The 23,216-nt window shown below is 35.3% G+C and overlaps 3 protein-coding genes and 1 long non-coding RNA gene across 4 annotated transcripts in view; 1 reads left to right on the top strand and 3 right to left on the bottom strand.

Moving 5' to 3' along the window:
* Nucleotides 1-3,065: 3,065 nt before the first annotated feature.
* On the top strand, nucleotides 3,066-4,325 carry LOC126710048 (transcription factor MYB73-like). Its single transcript, XM_050410428.1, has one exon. The coding sequence runs from the start codon at nucleotides 3,170-3,172 to the stop codon at nucleotides 4,055-4,057; it is 888 nt and encodes a 295-aa protein (XP_050266385.1). The 5' UTR covers nucleotides 3,066-3,169; the 3' UTR covers nucleotides 4,058-4,325.
* Nucleotides 4,326-6,942: 2,617 nt separating this feature from the next.
* On the bottom strand, nucleotides 6,943-9,758 carry LOC126710036 (putative receptor protein kinase ZmPK1). The gene has a single exon (XM_050410419.1). The coding sequence runs from the start codon at nucleotides 9,587-9,589 to the stop codon at nucleotides 7,187-7,189; it is 2,403 nt and encodes an 800-aa protein (XP_050266376.1). The 5' UTR covers nucleotides 9,590-9,758; the 3' UTR covers nucleotides 6,943-7,186.
* A 642-nt stretch (nucleotides 9,759-10,400) lies between these two features.
* On the bottom strand, nucleotides 10,401-11,059 carry LOC126710056 (uncharacterized). The gene is made up of 2 exons (XR_007649561.1): nucleotides 10,922-11,059; nucleotides 10,401-10,679 (listed from the first exon to the last, which is right to left on the bottom strand). It is a non-coding gene; the product is annotated as an uncharacterized LOC126710056 (long non-coding RNA).
* Nucleotides 11,060-16,290: 5,231 nt separating this feature from the next.
* Nucleotides 16,291-23,216, bottom strand: part of LOC126710026 (putative receptor protein kinase ZmPK1) — a 38,784-nt gene continuing 31,858 nt past the window's right edge. Inside the window, exon 2 of the mRNA XM_050410412.1 lies at nucleotides 16,291-16,511. Within this exon, the coding sequence (XP_050266369.1) occupies nucleotides 16,330-16,511 (182 nt within the window). The 3' untranslated portion in view covers nucleotides 16,291-16,329. The remainder of the gene's footprint in view (nucleotides 16,512-23,216) is intronic.

The raw sequence follows: 23,216 nt of genomic DNA, 5'->3' as shown, positions 1-23,216 counted from the left end.
AGTTTGGAAGAATTTCTTAAAATCTATTACATGATGATTTAATGTGTACTTTATAGCACCTCTAATATTTTTGTGTATAAATGCTGAGATTATAATTGTTAAACTTTTGGTATTAACATTTAGTAATATATTGCGAATTGTGTTGATTTCTAAGCTCATGCAATGAATGAGAAGCTAGTTACATATTGAAAAATTGAAAGCATATATAACATAAACAACATTACAACAATTCTAGAGATAAAAATCATCAAAATCTACTTCACAACTTAAGGTGAAATTGTGTTGCAAAAGAGAATAAGAAGTCCATTGTTTAGTTAGAAGAATGTCTATCATTTATCGTTTGTGATTTTGTATAAATAAAGTCTACTAATTTTTCTACTAAAAAAACAAAAATAAAAGTTTTGATTGATATTAACATTATTTTCATACAAATTTATCTCTCACCGCACATATGGTAAATTAAAAAAAAAAAAAAAGAAAAAGAAAAGAAAAGAAAAGAAACATGAATGGTCAATTGACTTGAACAAGTGGGTTCTAGTTAATTCAACTGGTAAAATTTCTGATAGTTGAATAAGAGATCATTTTTCATTTTTTATTTTGTATAAATAAAGTCTACTAATTTTTCTACTAAATAAATAAAAATATAAATAAAAGTTTTGATTGATATTAACATTATTTTTACACGAATTTATCTCTCATCACACATATAGTAAATACAAAAAAAGAAAAAAGAAAAAAAAAGAATGGCCAATTGACTTGAACAAGTGAGTTCTAATTAGCTCAATTAGTAAAATTTCTAATAGTTGAATAAGAGATATGAAATTCAATCTCTATTTACATAAAAAATCAATTGGTGTCATGGTCTGATAATAAAGAACTATAATAAGAAGTGGACTTCATAAGCTAAAAATTTCTTTAAAAAAAATTGATTTGAACAAATAAGATAAGGTGTATGTTTGGATTTGACTGAAAAGGAAAAAAAACTTGCATTTGACGTTTTTTCTATGGATTCTGTATACTGTTTATGAGATCCGTAAATATGAAAAAACACAAATATAACTTTAAAAATTGAGTCTCACTGTACTATTTACGCATTTAAAAATTATTTTATTATAATATTTTTAGTTTTCAATTTTCAATTTTTCAACAATATACCATATCTAGACAGTAAAAAAAAAAATATTCCGAGAGAGAGAGAGTGAGGGAGTTTATTAATGTAAGCAGGTAAAGACGGTGGAGTCGGTTTTGGCGGTTCAAGAAGAACAAGTGCGTGACGGACACGTGTCCGTTAGTGGGAGTAGTAGGCCGTTAAGGGCAGTAGTCCGAGTGAGTCGAGTACTGGGTTAAGAGTAAGTAATGACAGGCTGGACTGACAGGATTGCAGTTCCGTTCGTCCCCCGATTCTGCTACTCTATTTTGTCGTTTTATGCTCCAGCTCACCACTTCCGTGCGTCCTTTTCTCCCCCTCTACTATACAACAAATTAATAAATTATATTGTATGTTTATATAACCAAAAAAAAAAAAAAAAATCCCCTTCCGCGAAATTGCTCTCCAGCCTGGCTTGGTCAAAGTCATCCCCAAAACTGTATCTTTTACAATTTCGTCTGTTCGTCATTAGATTAACCTTTTCCTTAAACACACGTTTGTTTTTTTCTCTCTTTTTTAAAACTCTTTTTTTTTTAACCTCCGTTTTAACTTCCAAAACGGTCGGTTAAATATCTAAAATCTAATAAATCCCGAAATCATAGAGATATCAGGTTGCCACTTTCAACTCTTTTTTTGGGCTCTCTTTTACTTTTTAACAGTTATATTTGTACTTACTGTTCATGTATGTTCTGTCAACGATTACTAAAAGGCAATTAATTCTAATTTCAAGACCACTAGATAGATAGATGCCTTTACTTTCTTTTTGGGAAAAAGGTCCCATCTTAAATAGAGCACTATCGAATTTATGTGATCCTATTAAAATTTTTCTGTTTTCTAGATTGGATCGAATTGATATTTTTTGTGAATTATTATTACTCACTTAAAAAAGTAAAAATCTTTTGGTACCTTTGATTGGGCATTGGGGGCCACTAGATCATGGATGATGGATCTAAGATTGTATTCTTTGTTTTTGTGTTTTTCTTTTAGTTTAGGAAAATTTACAAAAAAAGCCCAAAATTCATTCTTCAAATTAGGTACTGACTTTTTAATTTTGTATTTTTTTTTTATAAAAATAATTCCATATTTACAATAATGAGTAAGACAATTTGAGTTTTGCTTTGTCTCATGAAAGAGATTTGTCATTATCATTAAACTACAATATTCTTGACTAATTTTGTAAATTAAAGTGACAAAAAGCCATAAAATTGCTTTAATATTGAAAATGATCAATTTCCATTATTTCTTTACCTTATTTTTCACAATAAATAGAAAAAAAAAAAAAAAACTGTTAGAAAACTTTATATTGTACCATGTGAATCAATTTCACTTTTTTGACAATCACTTTATCACACAAAATAATTATTTTTTCTCTTTATTCAATAGTTGTCAAATTGAGGAATGAACAATACTTAAGTGAACGCAAAGTTTAATCAATGATTTTTCACTTTTATCTACTTTATTTATTTTTATTTAAGAACAAAGTCTTTAAATTGAAACAATTTCATAAATTTAAGATTTTAATTACACCGTTGGTTGTAATATTAAACAAGTTATAAAATTTGGCTGTTTTTGTAATATATATATATATTTTAATAACGGAGGAAATAGATTTGGCGAGGAATTTGACGACGTGTGTAGTCGGAACAGTACGTAGTAACGTAGCTCCACTCCATTAGAAGGGACTGAAGGGGAGTGATTATATATATACATACGTGTAAGTTGGAAAGGCAACGACGAGACGCGTGTCAGTTTGACAGCTGTATACTAGTAACTGCCTTGCCTGGAAGAATCCCCCAACTCTCAACGCCTATGACCGGTCACTCCCACCGGTTCAACCAGTCATCCTTATCCTCTCTTATATATTCCCCTCTCACTCTCGTTCCTCTCAATTCTCTCTTCTTTCACCAAAGAGGCTTCTGCCTCTCAACACAAATATAAATATCAACAACCCCCCCCCCTCCCCCCAACAAAAAAAAAAAAAAAACATTTTTATTTTTATTTATTTTTAATTTAAATATTTCCATGGCTTCTACAAAGAAAGATATGGATCGGATAAAAGGTCCATGGAGCCCCGAAGAAGACGAAGCGTTACAGAGACTGGTCCAAAGCTACGGCCCGAGAAACTGGTCGTTGATTAGCAAATCGATCCCGGGTCGATCCGGGAAATCGTGTCGTTTACGCTGGTGTAACCAGCTCTCGCCCGAGGTTGAGCACCGACCTTTCACTCCCGACGAGGACGACACGATTATTCGAGCTCACGCTCGGTTCGGTAACAAGTGGGCCACCATAGCTCGCCTCCTCAACGGTCGAACCGATAACGCCATTAAAAACCACTGGAACTCGACGCTCAAGCGGAAATGCTCGTCCATGGGGGACGACTTTAACGACGACGTTTCGAACCCGCAGCCGCTAAAGAGATCGGCTAGCGTCGGGGCGGGTACCGTTACGGGTACGGGTCTGTACTTGAATCCGAGCAGTCCGTCAGGATCCGATTTGAGTGACTCGAGCTTGCCCGCCACGTCACCTTCTCACGTGTTCAGACCCGTGGCGCGAGCTGTCCCTCTGGTACCGGCTCATCCGGTTGAGACTTCGTGTTCAAACACAACGGATCCACCGACTTCACTGAGTCTGTCTTTACCCGGATCCGACCCGTTTGAGTTAATCAGCCCGCCTCAGATGGTACCACCACTGCCACCTCAGCAGCAACCACCACCACCACCGGAGCAACCGGTTGCAGGTTACGAGAAGCAGTTCTTCAGCAACGAGTTCTTGTCGGTGATGCAAGAGATGATAAGAAAGGAAGTGAGGAATTACATGTCGGGGATTGAGCAAAACGGGTTTTGTAATTTGCAGACTGATGCTATTAGGAACGCTGTTATTAAGCGGATTGGGATTAGCAAAATCGAGTAGCCAAACAGAGAGAGAGAGAGAGACTAGTCTTTTAGTCCTAAGAGAGAGAAAAAAATGACTGAGCGAAGCAAAGGCAAAGCAAGCCTAGTTTTTTTTTTTTTTTTTTTTGGGTTTATCTTTTTTTTTTTTTTTTTTTTTTTTTTTTTTTTTAATTTTTAAGTTCGGTTGCATTAGAATACCAATGAAAATAATTTTGGTAGTGTACAGTGGGACAAAATGGGGGTTAAAATCTGAAGAAAAAAAAAAAACGTTGTCGTTTTATCTTCAACTGTGACTATTTCTTTTTTCTTTTTGGCCTTTTCTTTTATGGAACAAATTAAAGAAAAAAAAGAGAGAGGAAAAGATAATGTCATAATGAATTTAATGAGAGAGACTTAATTCATGGGCAAGTTGATTAATACTGTTGGACAGAGAGGACAACCGTTTTTTGTTTGTTTCGATGAAAGAAAATTCAAAGATGAAAAATCAAACAATGTGGTTTTTGTTTGGGAGCGAGACAAAAGGTTCGAAATAATTTTGTTTGGTAGTTACTTGGGGATGTGATTGTGTGATATTGAGTGATGAGATATTGGGAAAAAAGAAAAATATTTTTGAGGCATGTGAAAAATTTGGGTTTAGAGAGTGGAACCAAAAAATCCACAGCTGTTTTGGAATTTAAATTTGGAATATTCAAATCCCACTTGTGTTCCATAAATCCTGGTCCATTATTTTGATAGATATCTTGTTTATGACGGGTACGGCTGTGGGCTATGATGAAGTGTGATCAGAAAAAAAAAAAAAAAAAAACAAGAATTGCTTTCATGATTGTTGGGTCCACTGATCGTTTTGGTATCTGCTTGGTTTTAAAGATTATGCAGAGAGCGTTTAGGAAAATATAAAGTGACAAATTCATAAGAAGAATAGGTGTTATAGACTTATGTAGGAGGTGGTGATGCTCCCCATAATTGATACTTGTGCTTGGCTTGGGTTCAAATTAGCTCGTGTTTATTTGGCTATAAATATGTCTAGAGCAGGAGCTTCAAAATCCTTTGCGAATTGTAGTTCCACACGGCAACATAGTTGAGAAAGCAAGGGAAGGATTGGGACTTCAGGATGTAGACTAGTCACCACTCACAATGAAATAATCTTTGCTAATAAATCTTTTCTTTACTAAAATTCTTTATTTAAATCCATATTTTAATCTATTGAACAGGTCTTGTACTTTAAAAAAATGTAGATTTACAGGTACTTCTATTTTGTTGGTTAACACTTTAACACACAGCTTGTTGATGGGTATGGCCTTAGCTTTTATAATTTAACAAAAGGTCCAGAATCTAGACTCTAGACTAGAATAACCTTTTTAATGGACTAGGCCGCTTGAACAAATCATTCATTGGGATAGGCATGGTTTGAAAATCTAAGGTAAAGCCTGCCTCCTCTGGGCTTGCAAAGGAAAGAGATAAATTTAAAAATCTTATACAGGCCTGGGCTGCTTGAACAAATCATTCATTGGGCTAAGCTTGATTTGAAAATCTAAGGGGTAAAGCCTGCCTCCTCTGGGCTTGCAGTGGAAAGAGATAAATTAATAATCTTATACAGGCCTGAGCTGCTTAGACAATTTATATTGTAACAAGCTCACTGCCTATATGGTCACTCTAGTGAGTTCAGATGTGAGAAAACCCCCTTTCCGCACCTTGATGGACAAAAGGAGCATTTTGGAGAACGGATTCAAATTTGATGGTCCAAAATAAAAAAAATCTTAAATTTTTTTTTTTGAGAAAAAAAGAAAAAAGAAAAAAAAAAGCTAAACCTTAATGATTAACAGTACAATTTAGCGTAAAAACCCTCTTATTTATGTTTGGTGGTACCAAATAATTTATTTTCTATCACATACATACAAACTTTAAAACATTCTTCCATATTGAAGTTGCAAACTTACATTTACTTCAAGTGTGGCTGCTGAGTTGTGGGCTGTTAGGGATTGAATTAGTCTTTGCATTACTTAATTTGCTGGCAGGGGTAATTGATCTAGATGCTAAGATTATTGTTGGTCTTCTTGAAAACCCTGATCTTGCTAACAATTCTAATGCAATTATTGTGGCTGATTACAGGGAAAGTCTTAAGGAAAATTCCTCAAGTTTGGATCTTCCACTACTATAGGAAGGCTAACAAGTGTGTTGATGCACTTCCTTGGCAGGATGTCCACTAAGCACAGAATTTTGTTTTGCTTTATGAGCCTCCTTTTGATGACTGATGTGTATTTGTTACTTAATTTGAACCATGTTGGTATAGTGTATGAATGTTGGGTTCCTTTTTAATGAGGGCTAGCTGCCCTCCATAATAATATTATCCTTATTACCCAAAATAAAGAAAAAAAAATTACATACTTAAGTAATACTATTTAGGATTAAATATATCGTTGGTCTTCAAAATTTAAAAAATTAGTGAATCTAGCCTAGCATATATTACTGTCTAGCCCAATGGGCTTAGGCTAAATGTCTTATTACTTGTAATATAAATTACTTGCCTACACTCTTTTACTTGTGCTACACATATATGCTTCTATAAAAAGGTAGTTTCTTGCACAATTCTTGACACAAAAATATTATTCTCTCTCTACTTTATTTTATTAACAAATTTTAAAATGATCACATTTAATCCCTAATATGACGTAGTCAAATTAGAAGTTGACACATTAGCATTCCACAATACAACAAGCAATTACTTAGAATTTGTTAGAGACCAAGATTGACCTCTTTAAATTTTTAAGGACTAAAAGCGACTATTTTAAGTTTGTTAAGGATTAAAAGTGATCACTTTAATTTTTAAGGACTAAAACTGCCAATATAATAAAATTTAGAGATCAATAGTATATTTTAATCAAAATTTCTATCTTATTATTGAAATTTTAATCTAAGAGAATTAAGTCATAGATTTTATTGAATCACGTTGTTGCAGGTACATGATTAGTTTAAAGATCAGATGCAAGCTAATGAAAAGGATAAATAAGTTAAAAAAACACACACACACACTTGTTTTACATGAAAGTGCATGCTAAACTATAGGAGAGAACAGGTTCACAACTATGATTGCTTTATGAATGAAATTTGGTAGTCACTTGAGATTTCATATTTAGTAGGCCTTGAGACTTCACTCATCACTACACTCGTCAAATATAACAACATCACTGACTTTTTCTTGGCGTGAGAGCATCTCTACTACTTGGCTCATGGTAGGTCTTTCATCTTTGTCTTCTTCTACGCATTGTAGAGCAACCTGAACCAAAGCTTCCATCTCAAATATGTCATATTTACCTACCAACATTGGATCAATGATTTCTTCAAGTAAGGAAGTATCTGTAGCCACTTTCTTCATTTTTTCCCTCACCCATGTAACCAGCCTTTTGTGCTCTGCCTCCCCACCATCATCTATTGCATGGACACTCCTTGATGGACCTTTTCCGGTTACCATTTCCAGCACAACAATCCCATAGCTATAAACATCCACTTTGGAGGTGATAGGTAGATTGAAAATCCACTCTGGAGCCATATAACCTCGTGTTCCTCTTATATTTGAGAAGCTTGAATTCTTAAGGACATCTCTATTTTGTAGCTTTGACAGGCCAAAATCTGCCACTTTTGGTTGATAAGTTGAGTCCAAAAGTATATTTTGAGGCTTTATATCACAATGCAAAATCCAATCCAAGCAATCCTCATGCAAATAGGCTAGGCCTTTCGCAGTGCCCACAACAATTTTGAACCTTTTTTCCCAATCAAGTACATTGGCTGAAAGGTTATCTGCTAAAGAACCATGCTCCATATACTCATACACTAAAAGCCGATACTTTCCCTCTGCACAATAACCCCACATCTCTATTAAGTTCATGTGGTTAATCCTTCCAATGATGGTTACTTCAGCTAGAAATTCACCTTCTCCTTGGCTGGCTTCTTTGAGAAGTTTGATTGCGGCAACTCGTTTGTCAGACAACACCCCTTTGTAAACAATTCCTCCTGCACCTCTTCCAATCTCTTCACTAAAATTCTTTGTGGCCTTTTTTAGTTCTGTATATGTAAATTTTCTGAATCCGATGGCAGCACGATCATAGGCTTGCTTGTCAACACCTAAACTTTTCTCGATTTTGATGAAAAGACACCACACCAGAAAGAAAGAGATGATTTCAAGTCCACCCATTCCACAAGCAAACCAGAGCATGAATTTTTGTGTCCTGTTTCTACCACTTTGTATTGTACCATCGCCTGGGCAAGTTAAATTGAATTCTTCTAGAGGATTGAGGAGGGACAAGATTTTGCTTTTCGGAAGTTTCAAAAAGAGGTCTCCATTTGAATTCGGTGTACGATACCCATTTAGCAATCGTGTCTTAGGAGAACATTTTGAAGAACCGTAATACTTGTTAAAGCTGTATTCGAACGCTTTGCAATCACAAGAGGCCAAACATAGATCCCTACATTGATCAAAGCTGTAATTGTTGAACATCCCAAAATCATTCCCGTAATACGAGTAAAAGTCAACCTGGGATAACTGCAGAAACCCCGACTCATTTTGCTCGCAAGAGAGATCAACTTCGAGTTCACAGCCATCAGCCCAATCAATACGATTTTTCATCTTGTATCCTGGTGGGCAGGAACATTTTCTGCCGGAACCAATAACATAACTGCACAAACCGTTTGCCCCACAAGCACCAGGAATCATCTCGCAAGGTTTCTGAATGGCTTGCCATGAAACAACCCAACTCTGCCCCTCCTCTTCCCAACTGTACAATCGAATGTTACCATCGTAATCAAGTGTCAATCTTCTATGAAGTACTGCTCCATAGTCAGCTGACACAAAAGTTAAATTATCGGATGAACTAAAGTTCCCCAAGGAATTAAGGACAGCTGTTTTGCTATTGTTGTAGGAGATCCTTCCAGTATCCCAGAGTGTAAGCCATGGGTTAGGCCAATAATCAGTACTGGAAATCCCAGAATCATTATAAAAAAGGCGGAGAATGTTTTTGTTGTTGAAGAAAAACTCATAGAAACCAGTGGAATAATTGCTCTGGCTTCTTGAGGAGACAAGCTTGATGGTTCTAGTGAGTAGTTGTTGAGGAAGAAGGGTATCTGTAGGGAAATCAAAGCTTTGCCACAAAATAACACCGTCCACATTGCATAGAACAAGGTTACCGGTGTTGTAGAGAGATAATTGGACAAAGGAGAGTGAGACAGTGTTTGTGGTCCAAACATTTAATTTATTGGCATCAGTTAAGATCAGATTGCCATTTTTGAGGAGAGAGAGCTTTGAGTGCTTACCATTAACTGGCCGGTCACGGTTTGCCATACAAACTACGGTGCGTGAGTTGCAAAACCAAATGGCAAAGCAATAGGCATTATCACCCACAGAATAAAAGCCAGCAGAGAAGTCGCCATTTGGTGATATCAGACTATCTGGTTTCTCTACTGATATGGATGTGCCGTTGCTAATAGCAATCAATGCTGAAGATGATAGTGGGAATGAAAATGCCAAAGAGAGTAGAAGGAAGAAGATTGGCGAACCCATGAGAGCTATTGGGCAAGGCTAGGCAATACCATAATTTATTTCTATTTAATTAAAACTGACAAAGACTATTCCTACCGACAACATTTCTTCAAAATTTATGATGCAGGTGGTATCTATTCACTCTCTCACATTGTCTTGTCTAGATTAGAACGCGTTTTACAGGCAAGAGCACTCTCTCACGTTGTCTTGTCTATATAATGAGAGCTATTGGGCAAGGCTAGGCAATACCATAATTTATTTCTATTTAATTAAAACTGACAAAGACTATTCCTACCGACAACATTTCTTCAAAATTTATGATGCAGGTGGTATCTAATCACTCTCTCACATTGTCTTGTCTATATTAGGCTAGCTAATCACTCTCTAAAACACGATTCTCTATTTTAAATTCTATTTTATTTAAAATTTTAAATATAAAAAATGCTTAATATATTAAGAATATAATATGTGGGTGTTTTTTTTTTTTCCTAAAAGGGTGGGCAGCAGAATTAAAAATTCTCCTAATGCAATTAAACGTAGACCAGAGTCAACTTGTCTTGATCTGGTAGTTGAGAGATGCCTCCCAAGATTCAAGGGCGGAAAAAAGATAATATCTATTTTTTTTTTTTAAATCATTAAAGTTGAGGATTGTTATTATTTCAAAAAAAAAAAAAAAAGCTGAGGATCTTATCATCTGTTAAAAACAAGCCTCACTTGGATTGCCAATCCTAGTTTTTTTTTTTGGTTTTTATTTTTATAAATTTTTTAAGTTCGGTTGCATTAGAATACCAATGAAAACAATTTGGTAGTGCACAGTGGGACAAAATCGGGGTTAAAATCTGAAAAAAAAAAGTTGTCTCTTTATTTTTATTATTATTTTTTTTTGGGGGTAAACCAAGATTTAACATTAAACTAGGAATTTACATGTCTATTATAATACATACTAGCCTTATCAAAAATTAACAAAGTCTCCACCACAGGCGGTAGGTTACAAAAAACAACAAAATGAATGAAGGATTGTGCTCCTAGCTTGGCTAAAGTATCTACACATTGATTGGCTTTACGGTAGGAATGAATCACGCGCTTGTTTGGGATTTGCTTCATGAGATTCCTACAATCAGATAGTAATGGTTCCATCATGATATTTTCAGTCTCATTATTCATAAGCATAACAATACTCAATGCATCAAGCTCAATGATTAGGTTGTTCAATCCCATCTCCCTAGCTAGGATTAAACTCTCTCAAAGCCCACAGTTCAGCCTTGAAACTATTGGTGTGGCCGATCCCTCTAGCATATCCCTTCACCCATTTACCTTCGTGATCACGAAATAAACCTCCCCCACTTGCCTTACCTGGGTTCTTCAGGGTTGAACCATCTGAATTAAGCTTCAACCAGCCCCTTGGTGGCTTCTCCTAGCCCACAGGAACGATAGTTTTGGACGGCTTGATCTTTGCTTCAAGCCCAATAGCGTAGAGTTCAGTGCTGTACCTCATACACTTTTTCCAGCTCTGATTGTCAACAGTTTCTGTCCTAAAAACATAATTATTCCCATGCAGCCACAACCGCCAAAGCCCCAAAGGAAAAATGATCTTCCAAGGTATTCCTTTCACTGTGACATTTGTTGGGTCCTTGCAGTTAGTTTCCATCCATTCTTTAAATGGAAGGGCAAATGAGCTACTAGTGCAGATAGGTAATTGTAATTGCTGCCAGAAGTTGTGAGCAAATTCACAGCCCTTGAATAGGTGTTCAATAGACTCAATCTCCCTGCTGCATATTTTACACACCGGATCAAGTATTAAACCCCTTGAACCCAACACTTCAGCTATGGGTAAGCTATCATGTAGACAAAGCCACATAAAGAACTGAACCTTAGTGGGAGTTTCAGTTTTCCAAACCCATTTGAAAGACATAGTGTTCAAGTTCAGGGGGTTTAATCCCCTAGCAATGAGATAAGCTGATTTGAGGGAGAAAAAACCATTCTTTGAGAATGCTCACATAAGTTCATCAACTGAGTGGGGGTCATAGGAGAAGGGAGTAGCCAAAATAGAATTCAGAACACTTTCAAGAAGAACAAAAGAGATGCTAGTTGGGATCCAAGCATTGTTTAATTGTTAATTCAGCTTGCTCTCGGTTAAGGGGTCCTTCAATGAGCTCTCTTAACCTCCCTTTAGGTGGCCAAAAGTCCATCCACAGATTTACTAATTCACCATTCTTCACTATCCATCTCAGACCTTTCACATAAATAAGTCCATCCCTTTAGCATTGTAACTATTTTTTTTTTTTTTTGGGCTTTTTATTTGTTTATTTTTTTTATGGAACAAATTAAAAAAGAAAAAAATGAGGAAAAGGTAACGTCATAATGTATTTAATGAGATGGACTTAATTCATGGGCAAGTTGATTAATACTGCTGGACAGAGAGGACAACCGTTTTTTGTTTGCTTCAATGAAAGAAAATTGTAAGATGAAAAATCAAACAATGAGGTTTCGTTTGGGAGCGAGACAAAAGATTCGAATTAATTTTGTTTGGTAGTTACTTGGGGTCCTGGGGATGTGATTGTGTGATATTGAGTGATTAGCCATTGGGAAAAAAAAAATTTTGAGGCATGTGAAAATTTTGGGTTAAGAGAATGGAACTAAAAATCCACAGCTGCTTTGGAATTTAAATTTGGAATATTCAAATCCCACTTGTGTTCCATAAATCCTGGTCCATTATTTTGATAGAGATCTTGTTTATGACGGTACGGCTGTGGGCTGTGATGAAGTGTGATTAGAAAAAAAAACAAGAATTGCTTTCATGATTGTTGGGTCCACTGATCGTTTTGTTATCTGCTTGGTTTTAAGATTATGCAGAGAGAGCGTTTATGAAAATATAAAGTGACAAATTCATAAGAAGAATCGGTGGTATAGAGTTTACGAAAGTCAGGTACAATAATTTACGTACAGTAATTTAGGTGTTATTTTTTAGATTTTTCTCTTTATAAGATTGGCTCAATGCATGATACAATTGAGACAAGTTCCTAAGGCCCCCAAATTTAAGCAACAAAAAAAAAAAAAAAAAGTCCTCAAATTTAAGTAATAGAGATATTTCTTTACCATTGAGAGTATTAATTAAGCCTCAAATATTAACCAATATATCGAAAGTATTATTAATTTTTTTTATAAAAATTAGAAAAAAAACATTGAATGTGCAACTAAAGTGTTCGATTCTCTATGTGAGTCATTATTCTCCCACGCCTAGAATCTGAAAAATCATTCTCTCCCTTTCTCTCTCAAAAAAAAAAAAAAAAAAAAAATCAATCAATCTCAAACCTCAAACCTCAAATATTTTTAATGAATTGTTGAAAAGTGACTTTTTCATACATTTCTTAGCAGTGTATTGGACCCTCCTTTCTGTTCAGCGTTGCCCTCCTTCAGGTTTTGCACTACTCTAAAATGTCTTATTCTTGCTTACTTATCTCATTGTTTGGTTCTTGCTACTTTGTTTTACTTTCTCAGAGTGTTTACTTGGTTGTTTGATACTTGCTTCACTGTGAAGCTTTAACCTTCTGACAAAGCATAGGCGTGTCAAATTTCACGATTTACAAATTGGGTTGGGCTAGGGTCCTAGGGACGTGTGGTAGCATAGTAATCTCCAACAACTCAACACTACGTACTTATCTCTTAGGTTATTATATTATATTATTATTTTAGACAAATTTGTTTTTATTTTTTAAATAAAATTTTTTGTTCAATTTCTTCTTTGTTTCTATGTATATATTTATATATATTTTTTCGGTTTCTTATTATAATATTCTAATTGTTAACTAAAAAAATTAATTCTGCGCATAAAAAAAATGTATAAATAATCAATTATGCCACAAAAAAATAAGAAGATTAGTTATATTGAAGAAAACATATAAGGAAACTTGAATACAATTTTTTTTTCAATAACTTTGTATCTTAAAAAGTAGGAAAGATATATTTAAATAAAAAATGACATAAAAAAGTTAAATACAATTTTATTAATTAAATATTATAATATGAGAAACCCGACCCATGGACACCCGTAGTAGCAGCAGTGGCGGTGGAAGAGTTAGCGGTGGCGATAGTGACAGCAGTAGTGGTTGCAGTGGTTGTGATTGTTGTTTATTGTAGGGGATATATTATTTTATTGTAATGTTTATATTATTTTATTATGTTGAAAGCTAAAATAGATCTACTGCTATTGGATGTTTTGTAAAGTGAGTAGGTAAAATAGATAAAGTAATTTTTTGTGGTGTCAAATAGCTAAATTTTTAGCTCCACTGTTGTGGATGCTCTAAGTACTATATTGAAGTCTTGCTGGATACTCATAGAGGTGATGCTCCCCATAATTGATACTTGTGCTTGGCTTGGGTTCAAATTAGCTTGTGTTTATTTGTCTATAAATATGGCTAGAGGAGCTTCAAAAGCCTTTGGGAATTGTAGTTCCACACGGCAACATAGTTGAGAAAGCAGGGAAGGATTGGGACTTCAGGATATAGACTAGTCACCATGAAACAATCTTTGCTAATAAATCTTTTCTTTACTAAAATTATTTATTTAAATCCATATTTTAATCTGTTAAACAGGTCGTGTACTTTAAAAAACTGTAGATTTGCATGTACTTCTATTTTGTTGGTTAACACTTAACACAGAGCTGGTTGATGGGTATGGCCTTAGCTTTTATAATTTAACAAAAGGTCCAGAATCTAGACTCTAGACTAGAATAATCTTTTTAATGGACTGGGCTGCTTGAACAAATTATTCACTCGGCTAGACATGGTTTGAAAATCTAAGGTAAAGCCTGCCTCCTCTGGGCTTGCAATGGAAAGAGATAAATTTAATAATCTTATACAGGCCTGGGCTGCTTAGAAAATTTATATAGCTCACTGCTTACATGGTCACTCTAGTGAGTTCAGATGTGAGAAAACCCCCTTTCCGCACCTTGATGGACAAAAGGAACATTTTGGAGAACGGATTCAAATTTGATGGTCCAAAATAAAAAAAATCTTAAATTTTTTTTTTGAGAAAAAAAAAAAAAAAAACCTAAACTCTAATGATTAACGGTACAATTTAGCATCAAAAACCCTCTTATTTATGTTTGGTGGTACCAAATAATTTATTTTCTATCACATACATACAAACTTTAAAACATTCTGATGCAAATTGGTTAAGGAAGAATAAAATATTTTAATATTTTATGTTGTTTTCTTTTTTCTAGTTGAATTAGGATTTTAATGGTTTTTCTTTTCCTAGTTAAATTGTTTTTCCTTTCTCAAGTAGAAGTAGGTTTATTATTTCTTTTCCTAAAAGGAGTAGGAGAAATTCTATTCTTATAAATACTCTTTATAGAGAGGTTATTGTTATGTGTGTTTTTGAATAAAAGTTTGCTAAAGAGGTTTTCTCTATTACTTTGCCTATTAGCCTAGTGTTGTTGTAGAACTTAGGTTTAGTGAAAGAGTTGTAGTATTTGTGTGTTATAGATTCTGCTTCTACACGCTTACGCTGCATCACATTCTTCCATATTGAAGTTACAAACTTACATTTACTTCAAGTGTGGCTACTGAGTTGTGAGCTGTTAGGGATGGAATTAGTCTTTGCATTACTTAATTTGCTGGTAGAGGAAATTGAGCTAGATGCTAAGATTATTGTTGGTCTTCTTAAAGACCCTGAACTTGCTAACAATTCTAATGCTATTATTGTGGCTGATTACAGGGAAAGTTTTAAGGAAAATTCCTCAAGTTTGGATCTTCCACTACTATAGGAAGGCTAACAAGTGTGTTGATGCACTTGCTTGGCAGGATGTCCACTAAGCTCAGGATTTTGTTTTGCTTTATGAGCCTCCTTTTGATGATTGATGTGTATTTATTACTTAATTTGAACCATGTTGGTATAGTGTATGAATGTTGGGTTCCTTTTTAATGAGGGCTAGTTGCCATCCTTAATAATATTATCCTTTTTACGCAAAATAAAGAAAAAAAATTACATAACAAAGTAATACTATTTAGGATTAAATATATTGTTGTTCTTCAAAATTTAACATATTAGTGAATCTAGCCCCTAAAGTTTGTTAGCATATATTACTGTCTAGCCCAACAGGTTTAGGCTAAATGTCTTATTATTTGTACTATAAGTTACTTGCCTCCACTCCTTTTACTTGTGCTACACATATATGCTTCTATAAAAAGGTAGTTTCTTGCACAATTCGTGACACAAAAATATTATTCTCTCTCTACTTTATTTTATTAACAAAATTTAAAATGATCACATTTAATCCCTAATATGACGTAGTCAAATTAGAAGTTGACACATTATTATTCCACAATACAACAAGCAATTACTTAGAATTTGTTAGAGATCAAGATTGACCTCTTTAAACTTTTTAAGGACTAAAAGCGACTATTTTAAGTTTGTTAAGGATTAAAAGTGATCATTTTAATTTTTAAGGACTAAAACTGTCAATATAATAAAATTTAGAGATCAATAGTATATTTTAACCAAAATTTTTATCTTATTATTGAAATTTTAATCTAAGAGAATTAAGTCATAGATTTTATTGAATCACGTTGTTGTAGGTACATGATTAGTTTAAAGGGAAGATGCAAGCTAATGGAAAGGTTAAATAAGTTCAAAAAAAAAAAAACACACACACACACACTTGTTTCACATGAAAGTGCATGCTAATCTATAGGAGAGAACAAGTTCACAACTATGATTGCTTTATGAATGAAATTTGGTAGTCACTTGACATATCATATTTAGTAGGCCATGAGACTACACTCATCACTACACTCGTCAAATATAACAACATCATTGACTTTTTCTTGGCGTAAGAGCATTTCTACTACTTGGCTCATGGTAGGTCTTTCATCTTTGTCTTCTTCTACGCATTGTAGAGCAACCTGAACCAAAGCTTCCATCTCAAATATGTCATATTTACCTACCAACATTGGATCAATGATTTCTTCAAGTAAGGAAGTATTTGTAGCCACTTTCTTCATTTTTTCCCTCACCCATGTAACCAGCCTTTTGTGCTCTGCCTCCCCACCATCATCTATTGCATGGACACTCCTTGATGGACCTTTTCCGGTTACCATTTCCAGCACAACAATCCCATAGCTATAAACATCCACTTTGGAGGTGATAGGTAGATTGAAAATCCACTCTGGAGCCAGATAACCTCGTGTTCCTCTTATATTTGAGAAGCTTGAATTCTTAAGGACATCTCTATTTTGTAACTTTGACAGGCCAAAATCTGCCACTTTTGGTTGATAAGTTGAGTCCAAAAGTATATTTTGAGGCTTTATATCACAATGCAAAATCCAATCCAAGCAATCCGCATGCAAATAGGCTAGGCCTTTCGCAGTGCCCACAACAATTTTGAACCTTTTTTCCCAATCAAGTACATTGGCTGAAAGGTTATCTGCTAAAGAACCATGCTCCATATACTCATACACTAAAAGCCGATACTTTCCCTCTGCACAATAACCCCACATCTCTATTAAGTTCATGTGGTTAATCCTTCCAATGATGGTTACTTCAGCTAGAAATTCACCTTCTCCTTGGCTGGCTTCTTTGAGAAGTTTGATTGCGGCAACTCGTTTGTCAGACAACACCCCTTTGTAGACAATTCCTCCCGCACCTCTTCCAATCTCTTCACTAAAATTCTTTGTGGCCTTTTTTAGTTCTGTATATGTAAATTTTCTGAATCCGATGGCAGCACGATCATAGGCTTGCTTGTCAACACCTAAACTTTTCTCGATTTTGATGAAAAGACGCCACACCAGAAAGAAAGAGATGATTTCAAGTCCACCCACTCCACAAGCAAACCAGAGCATGAATTTCTCTGTGCTGTTTTTACCGCTTTGTAGTGTACCATCATCTGAGCAATTTAAATTGAATTCTTCTAGAGGATTGTGGTGGGACAAGATATAGCTTTTTGGTAGTTTCAGATAGACGTCTCCATTTAATTCTGGCGAACGATACCCATTTAGCAATCGTGTCTTAGGATAACATTTTGAATAACCAGCCTCCTTGTTGAAGTTGTATTCGAACGCTATGCAATCACATGCTGCCAAACATAGATCCCTACATTGATCAAATGTGTAATTGAGGAAGTTCCCAAAATCATTCCCATAATACGAGTAAAAGTCAACATGGGATAACATCAGAAACCCCGACTCATTTTCCTTGCAAGAGAGTTCAACTTCGAGTTCACAGCCATCAGCCCAATCGCTACGATTTTTCATCTTGTATCCTGATGGGCAGGAACATTTCCTGCCATAACCAATAACGTAACTGCAAAAACTGTTGGCCCCACAAGCACCAGCAATGATGCAAGGTCTCTGAATGGCTTGCCATGAAACAACCCAACTCTGCCTCTCCTCTTCCCAACTGTACAATCGAATATTACCATCGTAATCAAGTGTCAATCTTCTATGAAGCATTGCTCCATAGTCGGCTGACAAAATGGTAAAATCATCGGATGGACTTAAATTCCCTAAGGAATTAAAGACAAGTGTGCTAATATTGTAATCTTCATGCCCTGAATAAAACCAATAACTATCAGAAACATCTAAGCCATTATAAACAAAGTGAAGAAGGTTGTCGTTGTTGAAGGAAAGCTCATAGAAACCAGAGGAAAACTTGGTCTGGCTTCTTGAAGAGACAAGCTTTGTTTTTCTAGTGAGTAGTTGTTGAGGAAGAAGGGTATCTGTAGGGAAGTCAAAGCTTTGCCACAAAACAATACCTTCCTTGTCACATAGAACAAGATTACCGGTGTCGTTGAGAAATAATTGGACTGAGGAGAGTGAGACAGTGTTTGTGGCCCAAACGGTGACATTTACCTTAGTGGCATCAGATAAGATGAGATTGCCAGTATCGAAGAGAGAGAGGTTTGAGTGCTTTCCATTAACTGGGTTGTCACGGTTTGCCATCCAAACTACGGTGCGTGAGTTGCTAAACCAAATGGCAAAGCAATAGGCATTATCACCCACGGAATAAAAGCCAGCAGAGAAGTCGCCATTTGGTGATATTAGAATATCTGGTTTCTCTACAAATAGGGATGTACCTGTACTAAATCTGCTGATAACGATTATTGGTGAAGCTGAAAGTGGGAAAGAAAATACGAAAGAGAGTAGAAGGAAGAAGGGTGGCGAACCCATGAGAGGTATTGGGCAAGGCAAAGCAAGAACGTAATTAATTTATATTTAAAACTGACAAAGACTATTCCTACCGACAAAATTTCTTTCAAAAATTATGATGTAGAGGGTAGACTTGGAGCACAATGGTACAACATTATCGGACTTCAAACCATTATTGCTTTTTTGGGTCAATGAGATGTACTGTTTCAATTTTGAATCTAAATTCATAGTCCGCAGAATTAGAACGCGTTTTAGGGGCAAGAGCACTCACATTGTCTTGTCTATGTTAGGCTAGCTAATCACTCTCTAAAACACGGATCTCTATTTTATTTAAATATGAAAAATGTTAAAAGTATTACAAATTTTAGAAGATGTGCAAGAAATATGACATGTGGGTGTTTTTTTTTTCTTCTAAGGGTGGGCTGTACAACTAAAAATTCTTCTAATTCTAAATATACCAGAGTCAACTTGTCTTGATCTGGTAGTGGGGAGCAAAATAAGTTGAGGGATGCCTCCCAAGATTCATTATATCTGCTTGATTGAAGGGTGGAAAAGATACGATCAAAGATAAAATCTTTTTTTTCGTCTAATTTAATCATTTCTGCTGAAAGTTCTAAACTATTGCTGCTGTGACTTTGCATTGTTATTCAACCAAGAGTACTGAACGTGTTTTACATTTCAACGTCCTAATGAGGATTAATTATTTGACAGGTTAATTAGACATAAAGATGGTTATGGATATTGAAGAGTGAGATTTTGAGTTCTCTCTCTCCCCATGTAACTCTCTCTCTCTCTCTCTCTCTCTCTCTCTCTCATTCAGGGTCTGTTTGGATACTGTTTATTTCTGAAAATTGAAAACTAAAAACACTTTAGCAAAATAAATTTTAAATGTATAAATAGTACCGTGAGACCTATTTTTAATGAAAGTCTTGCTGAAAAAAGAGGTTTGTGGGACCCATGAATAGTGCATGAGATCCACGCGTAAAACACTGGACGCGCAAACGTTATCCAGACATTCACTTAAGGTCCGTTTGAATACAACTTATTTTTGCTGAAAATTGAAAACTTGAAAATACTGTAGCAAAATAATTTTTAAATGCGTTAATAGTGCCGTGGGACCCATTTTTAATGAAAAAGTTGCTGAAAAGTAAAGTTTGTGGGTCCTGTGAACAGTGACGGGACCCACGAGTGTGATGAAAAGGGGCTGAAAAGTCAAATATATACGATTACTATTCATGAACAGTAGCATGAACGGTGAAATTTGTCCCCTTGAAACGCGTGCTGCAGCAAAAAAAAAAAAAAAAAAAAAAAAACAAAACAAAACGCAAACACAACAAATGCCGGATCCAAACAGATACTTAGTCTCTCGCCATCTTTTTTCTCTTTTAATGTAAAAAATTCTATTACTAAGAGTATCCACAGCAGCTGTGGCATAATTTATGCTATTTTGCCATAATAAAGGCTTACTTTATTATTTTACCACATTATTTTACAATATCCCATTTATCAGATATTTTATCGTTCAATTCTATACATTAAAATAATATTTACTACACATTAAAATAATATTTACAACTAATCAATTACAATCAACAGACACCACACTGCTGCCAACAACCAACAGCCACCACCACACAACCACCACATCCTCCACAACCCAAAACACAATTCAAAACAAATCCATAGCCCACCAACGCCAAATCGGAAGCCCCACCACCACCACCACCACCACCTCCTCAACCACAAACCTCGACAAACCCACCGCCTCCACACCTTTACCCACACCCACTTCCAAACCCAAAACCTTCATAATCCAAGTCAACCCAGACTCCAAACCCACCATCTTCATCGCCATCATCGTCATTGCCGACCCACACAATAGACCCACACTGACATTACTCCCACACCAACATCGTCGACCCACACTGACATTACTCCTAACCGAACCCACCCCCACCTCCGTTGGAATCGAACCCAACTAATAAGCTCAAAGGAAAGATACTCACTTCGGTTACACTAAATGCATCCCTTGAGTCTTTAAATCTTTCATCGAATGCACTTGATGGTGAAATACCCACTTCGTTTGGGGACTTGATTTCGCTGAAGAACATGTCTTTAGCATCCAACTTGTTGTCAAGTTCGATCCCATACTTAATCGTCAGCGTCGGTGTCGGCATCAGTGTGGAAGAGCAGTGAGGATTGGGGTTTGAGAGGAGAGGATTAGGGTGAGAGAGAGGAGAGGATTGGGGTTTGAGGGTGAGACTGACGGAGAGATGAGAGAGAAAGAGGAATAAAAATAAATAAATCCATATGCCACACCCGTCCATATCGTGGCAAATTTGTGATTCTACTGTAGCATGTTGCAAAAAATATGAGATATGACACATCTGATAAATGGGGTCAAATGGTGTTTGGTGTGCCAAATGTGCCAAATATTTAGCATTTGGCACATATGGCACATTTGTTGTGGGTGCTCTAAAGTAGTTTTTTTTAATTTTTAATTTTTAATTTTTATTTTTTTATCATTAAAGTTAAGGTTTTTTTTTTTACCATCATTGTGGAATTCAAGGACACACCAGACCCAATTGTCGTAAGCTTCAAGCATTGAAGAATTCAAGTGCTCAAAGGTTGAGAGGACCAAGACATGGCAAAGGGAATTGGATTGCTGAGCTATCAAAGGTCAAGAAGGTGATCCCGAAGTGAGGGATGTGATGAAGATGATTGATGCATTCACCACCTATTTGACAAGTTTCACCAGAAGGTTTGAAAGTTATAACAATAGTACCCAATCCTCTAGGGATTTCACCCCAAACGAGGGTTCAAATCACTCCTTGCCCACAACCGGCCAAAAAGGGAAGGGCTTTTACCTTTGGGGTAGGAAAATTATGACCAGGATAGCGGACCCAAAAGTATGGAACTTATCTGATTGTGATGGAAATTCCATTTGAGTTCTTGTGACTGTCAATCTCTCGCTTCCCCTTCTCTCTCTCTCCGTCATGCCTTTGTTAAACAAATATTAGATTTCCACTTGATATGATTTTTCAATTTCATTTGTCTTGGATTTTTTTTAATTTTTAATTAAAAAAATGCCACATTATTAAAAAAAATGCCAAGTCATTGTTCCGTTAACCACGTAAGTAACACCTTTAATAGTAGTTAGTAAAAGGACCAATACAACTCAGTTTTAAAACTTAAGGGACTAATTGTGCTCGTTTCAAACTTAAGAGACTAATTGCGCACACAGGGTAAACTTCAGGGACCAATAGTGTAGTTTCACCAAAAATCAAACAATGAGGTTTTGTTTGGGAGTGAGACAAAAGGTTCGAAATAATTTTGTTTGGTAGTTACTTGGGGATGTGATTGTGTGATATTGAGAGCCTGATGTTGTTTGTATTTTTTGAAAATATGTATGGACGAAAAAATGTGTAAAAATATATATAATATTATTTAAACACTAAAAATTATTGTTTAAAATACATTACCTCTGAGTGAACTGATGATACATTTGGAAAATTTTTTTTTGAGGCATGTGAAAATTTTGGGTTAAGAGAATGGAGCTAAAAATCCACAACTGCTTTGGAATTTAAATTTGGAATATTCAAATCCCACTTGTGTTCCATAAATCCCGGTCTATTATTTTGATAGCTATCTGGTTTATCAAGGGTACGGCTGTGGGCTATGATGAAGTGTGTCTACAAAAAAAAAAAAAAACAAGAATTGCTTTCATGATTATTGGGTCCACTGATCGTTTTGGTATCTGATTGGTTTTAAGACTTTTAAGATTATGCAGAGCGAGCATTTAGGAAAATATAAAGTGAAAAATTCATAAGAAGAATGAGATGGGTTCAAGTTACACCTGGTGTAATTTTTTAGAGTTACACATTTTCTAAACCATTGGATTTAAGTAGATCCAACGGTAAAAAAATGCACTAATTAATGCTAATATTCTTATAAGGTCTCATTTATTATCCTTATTTATAAACTTCCATACCTATTTCTAATCCCAAAAATATGTATATTTTTCTCTCTGCTCTCTTTTTCTCATCCACTACACATTTCTCTCTCCTCCATTGCTCTTCCACCTCCATTTTCATAAGGTTCCACCTCCCCAGCCACATAGAATCTCATAGAATCTGATGAATCAAAAACTCGAACTAATTAAACATAAGGCTAAAGTAAATAACTTAAAAATTGAAACTAACCTTTTGCAGAGAACAAATGAAGCGCATGCATGCACTAGAAAATGTATATTCCCTGTTGAAATTCTTCAGAAGCTTTGGGCAAAATTTGTTTGGATTTTGTAGTTTATTAGAACTATTAAACCAAAATCTTTGATTTCCGTGAAACAAATTAACAAAAATTAAACTCAAATAACGTGGAGGGTGAAGATGGGTTTGAATATTCCAATATTATGGACTTATAGTTATATAGAATTGAATGGAAGATTCGTGTGAAACAATTTGGGCTTTAAAGATTAGTACACCTGGGTCAACAAAGTCACA

Source organism: Quercus robur, chromosome 2 (assembly GCF_932294415.1).
Source record: "Quercus robur chromosome 2, dhQueRobu3.1, whole genome shotgun sequence".
Lineage (NCBI taxonomy): Eukaryota > Viridiplantae > Streptophyta > Magnoliopsida > Fagales > Fagaceae > Quercus > Quercus robur.
This window is presented reverse-complemented; position numbering and strand designations above follow the sequence as displayed.

Bases quoted from the DNA above. Each gene is read 5' to 3' on its own strand.
- LOC126710048 (XM_050410428.1), top strand. From the start codon at position 3,170: ATGGCTTCTACAAAGAAAGATATGGATCGGATAAAAGGTCCATGGAGC.
- LOC126710036 (XM_050410419.1), bottom strand. From the start codon at position 9,589: ATGGGTTCGCCAATCTTCTTCCTTCTACTCTCTTTGGCATTTTCATTC.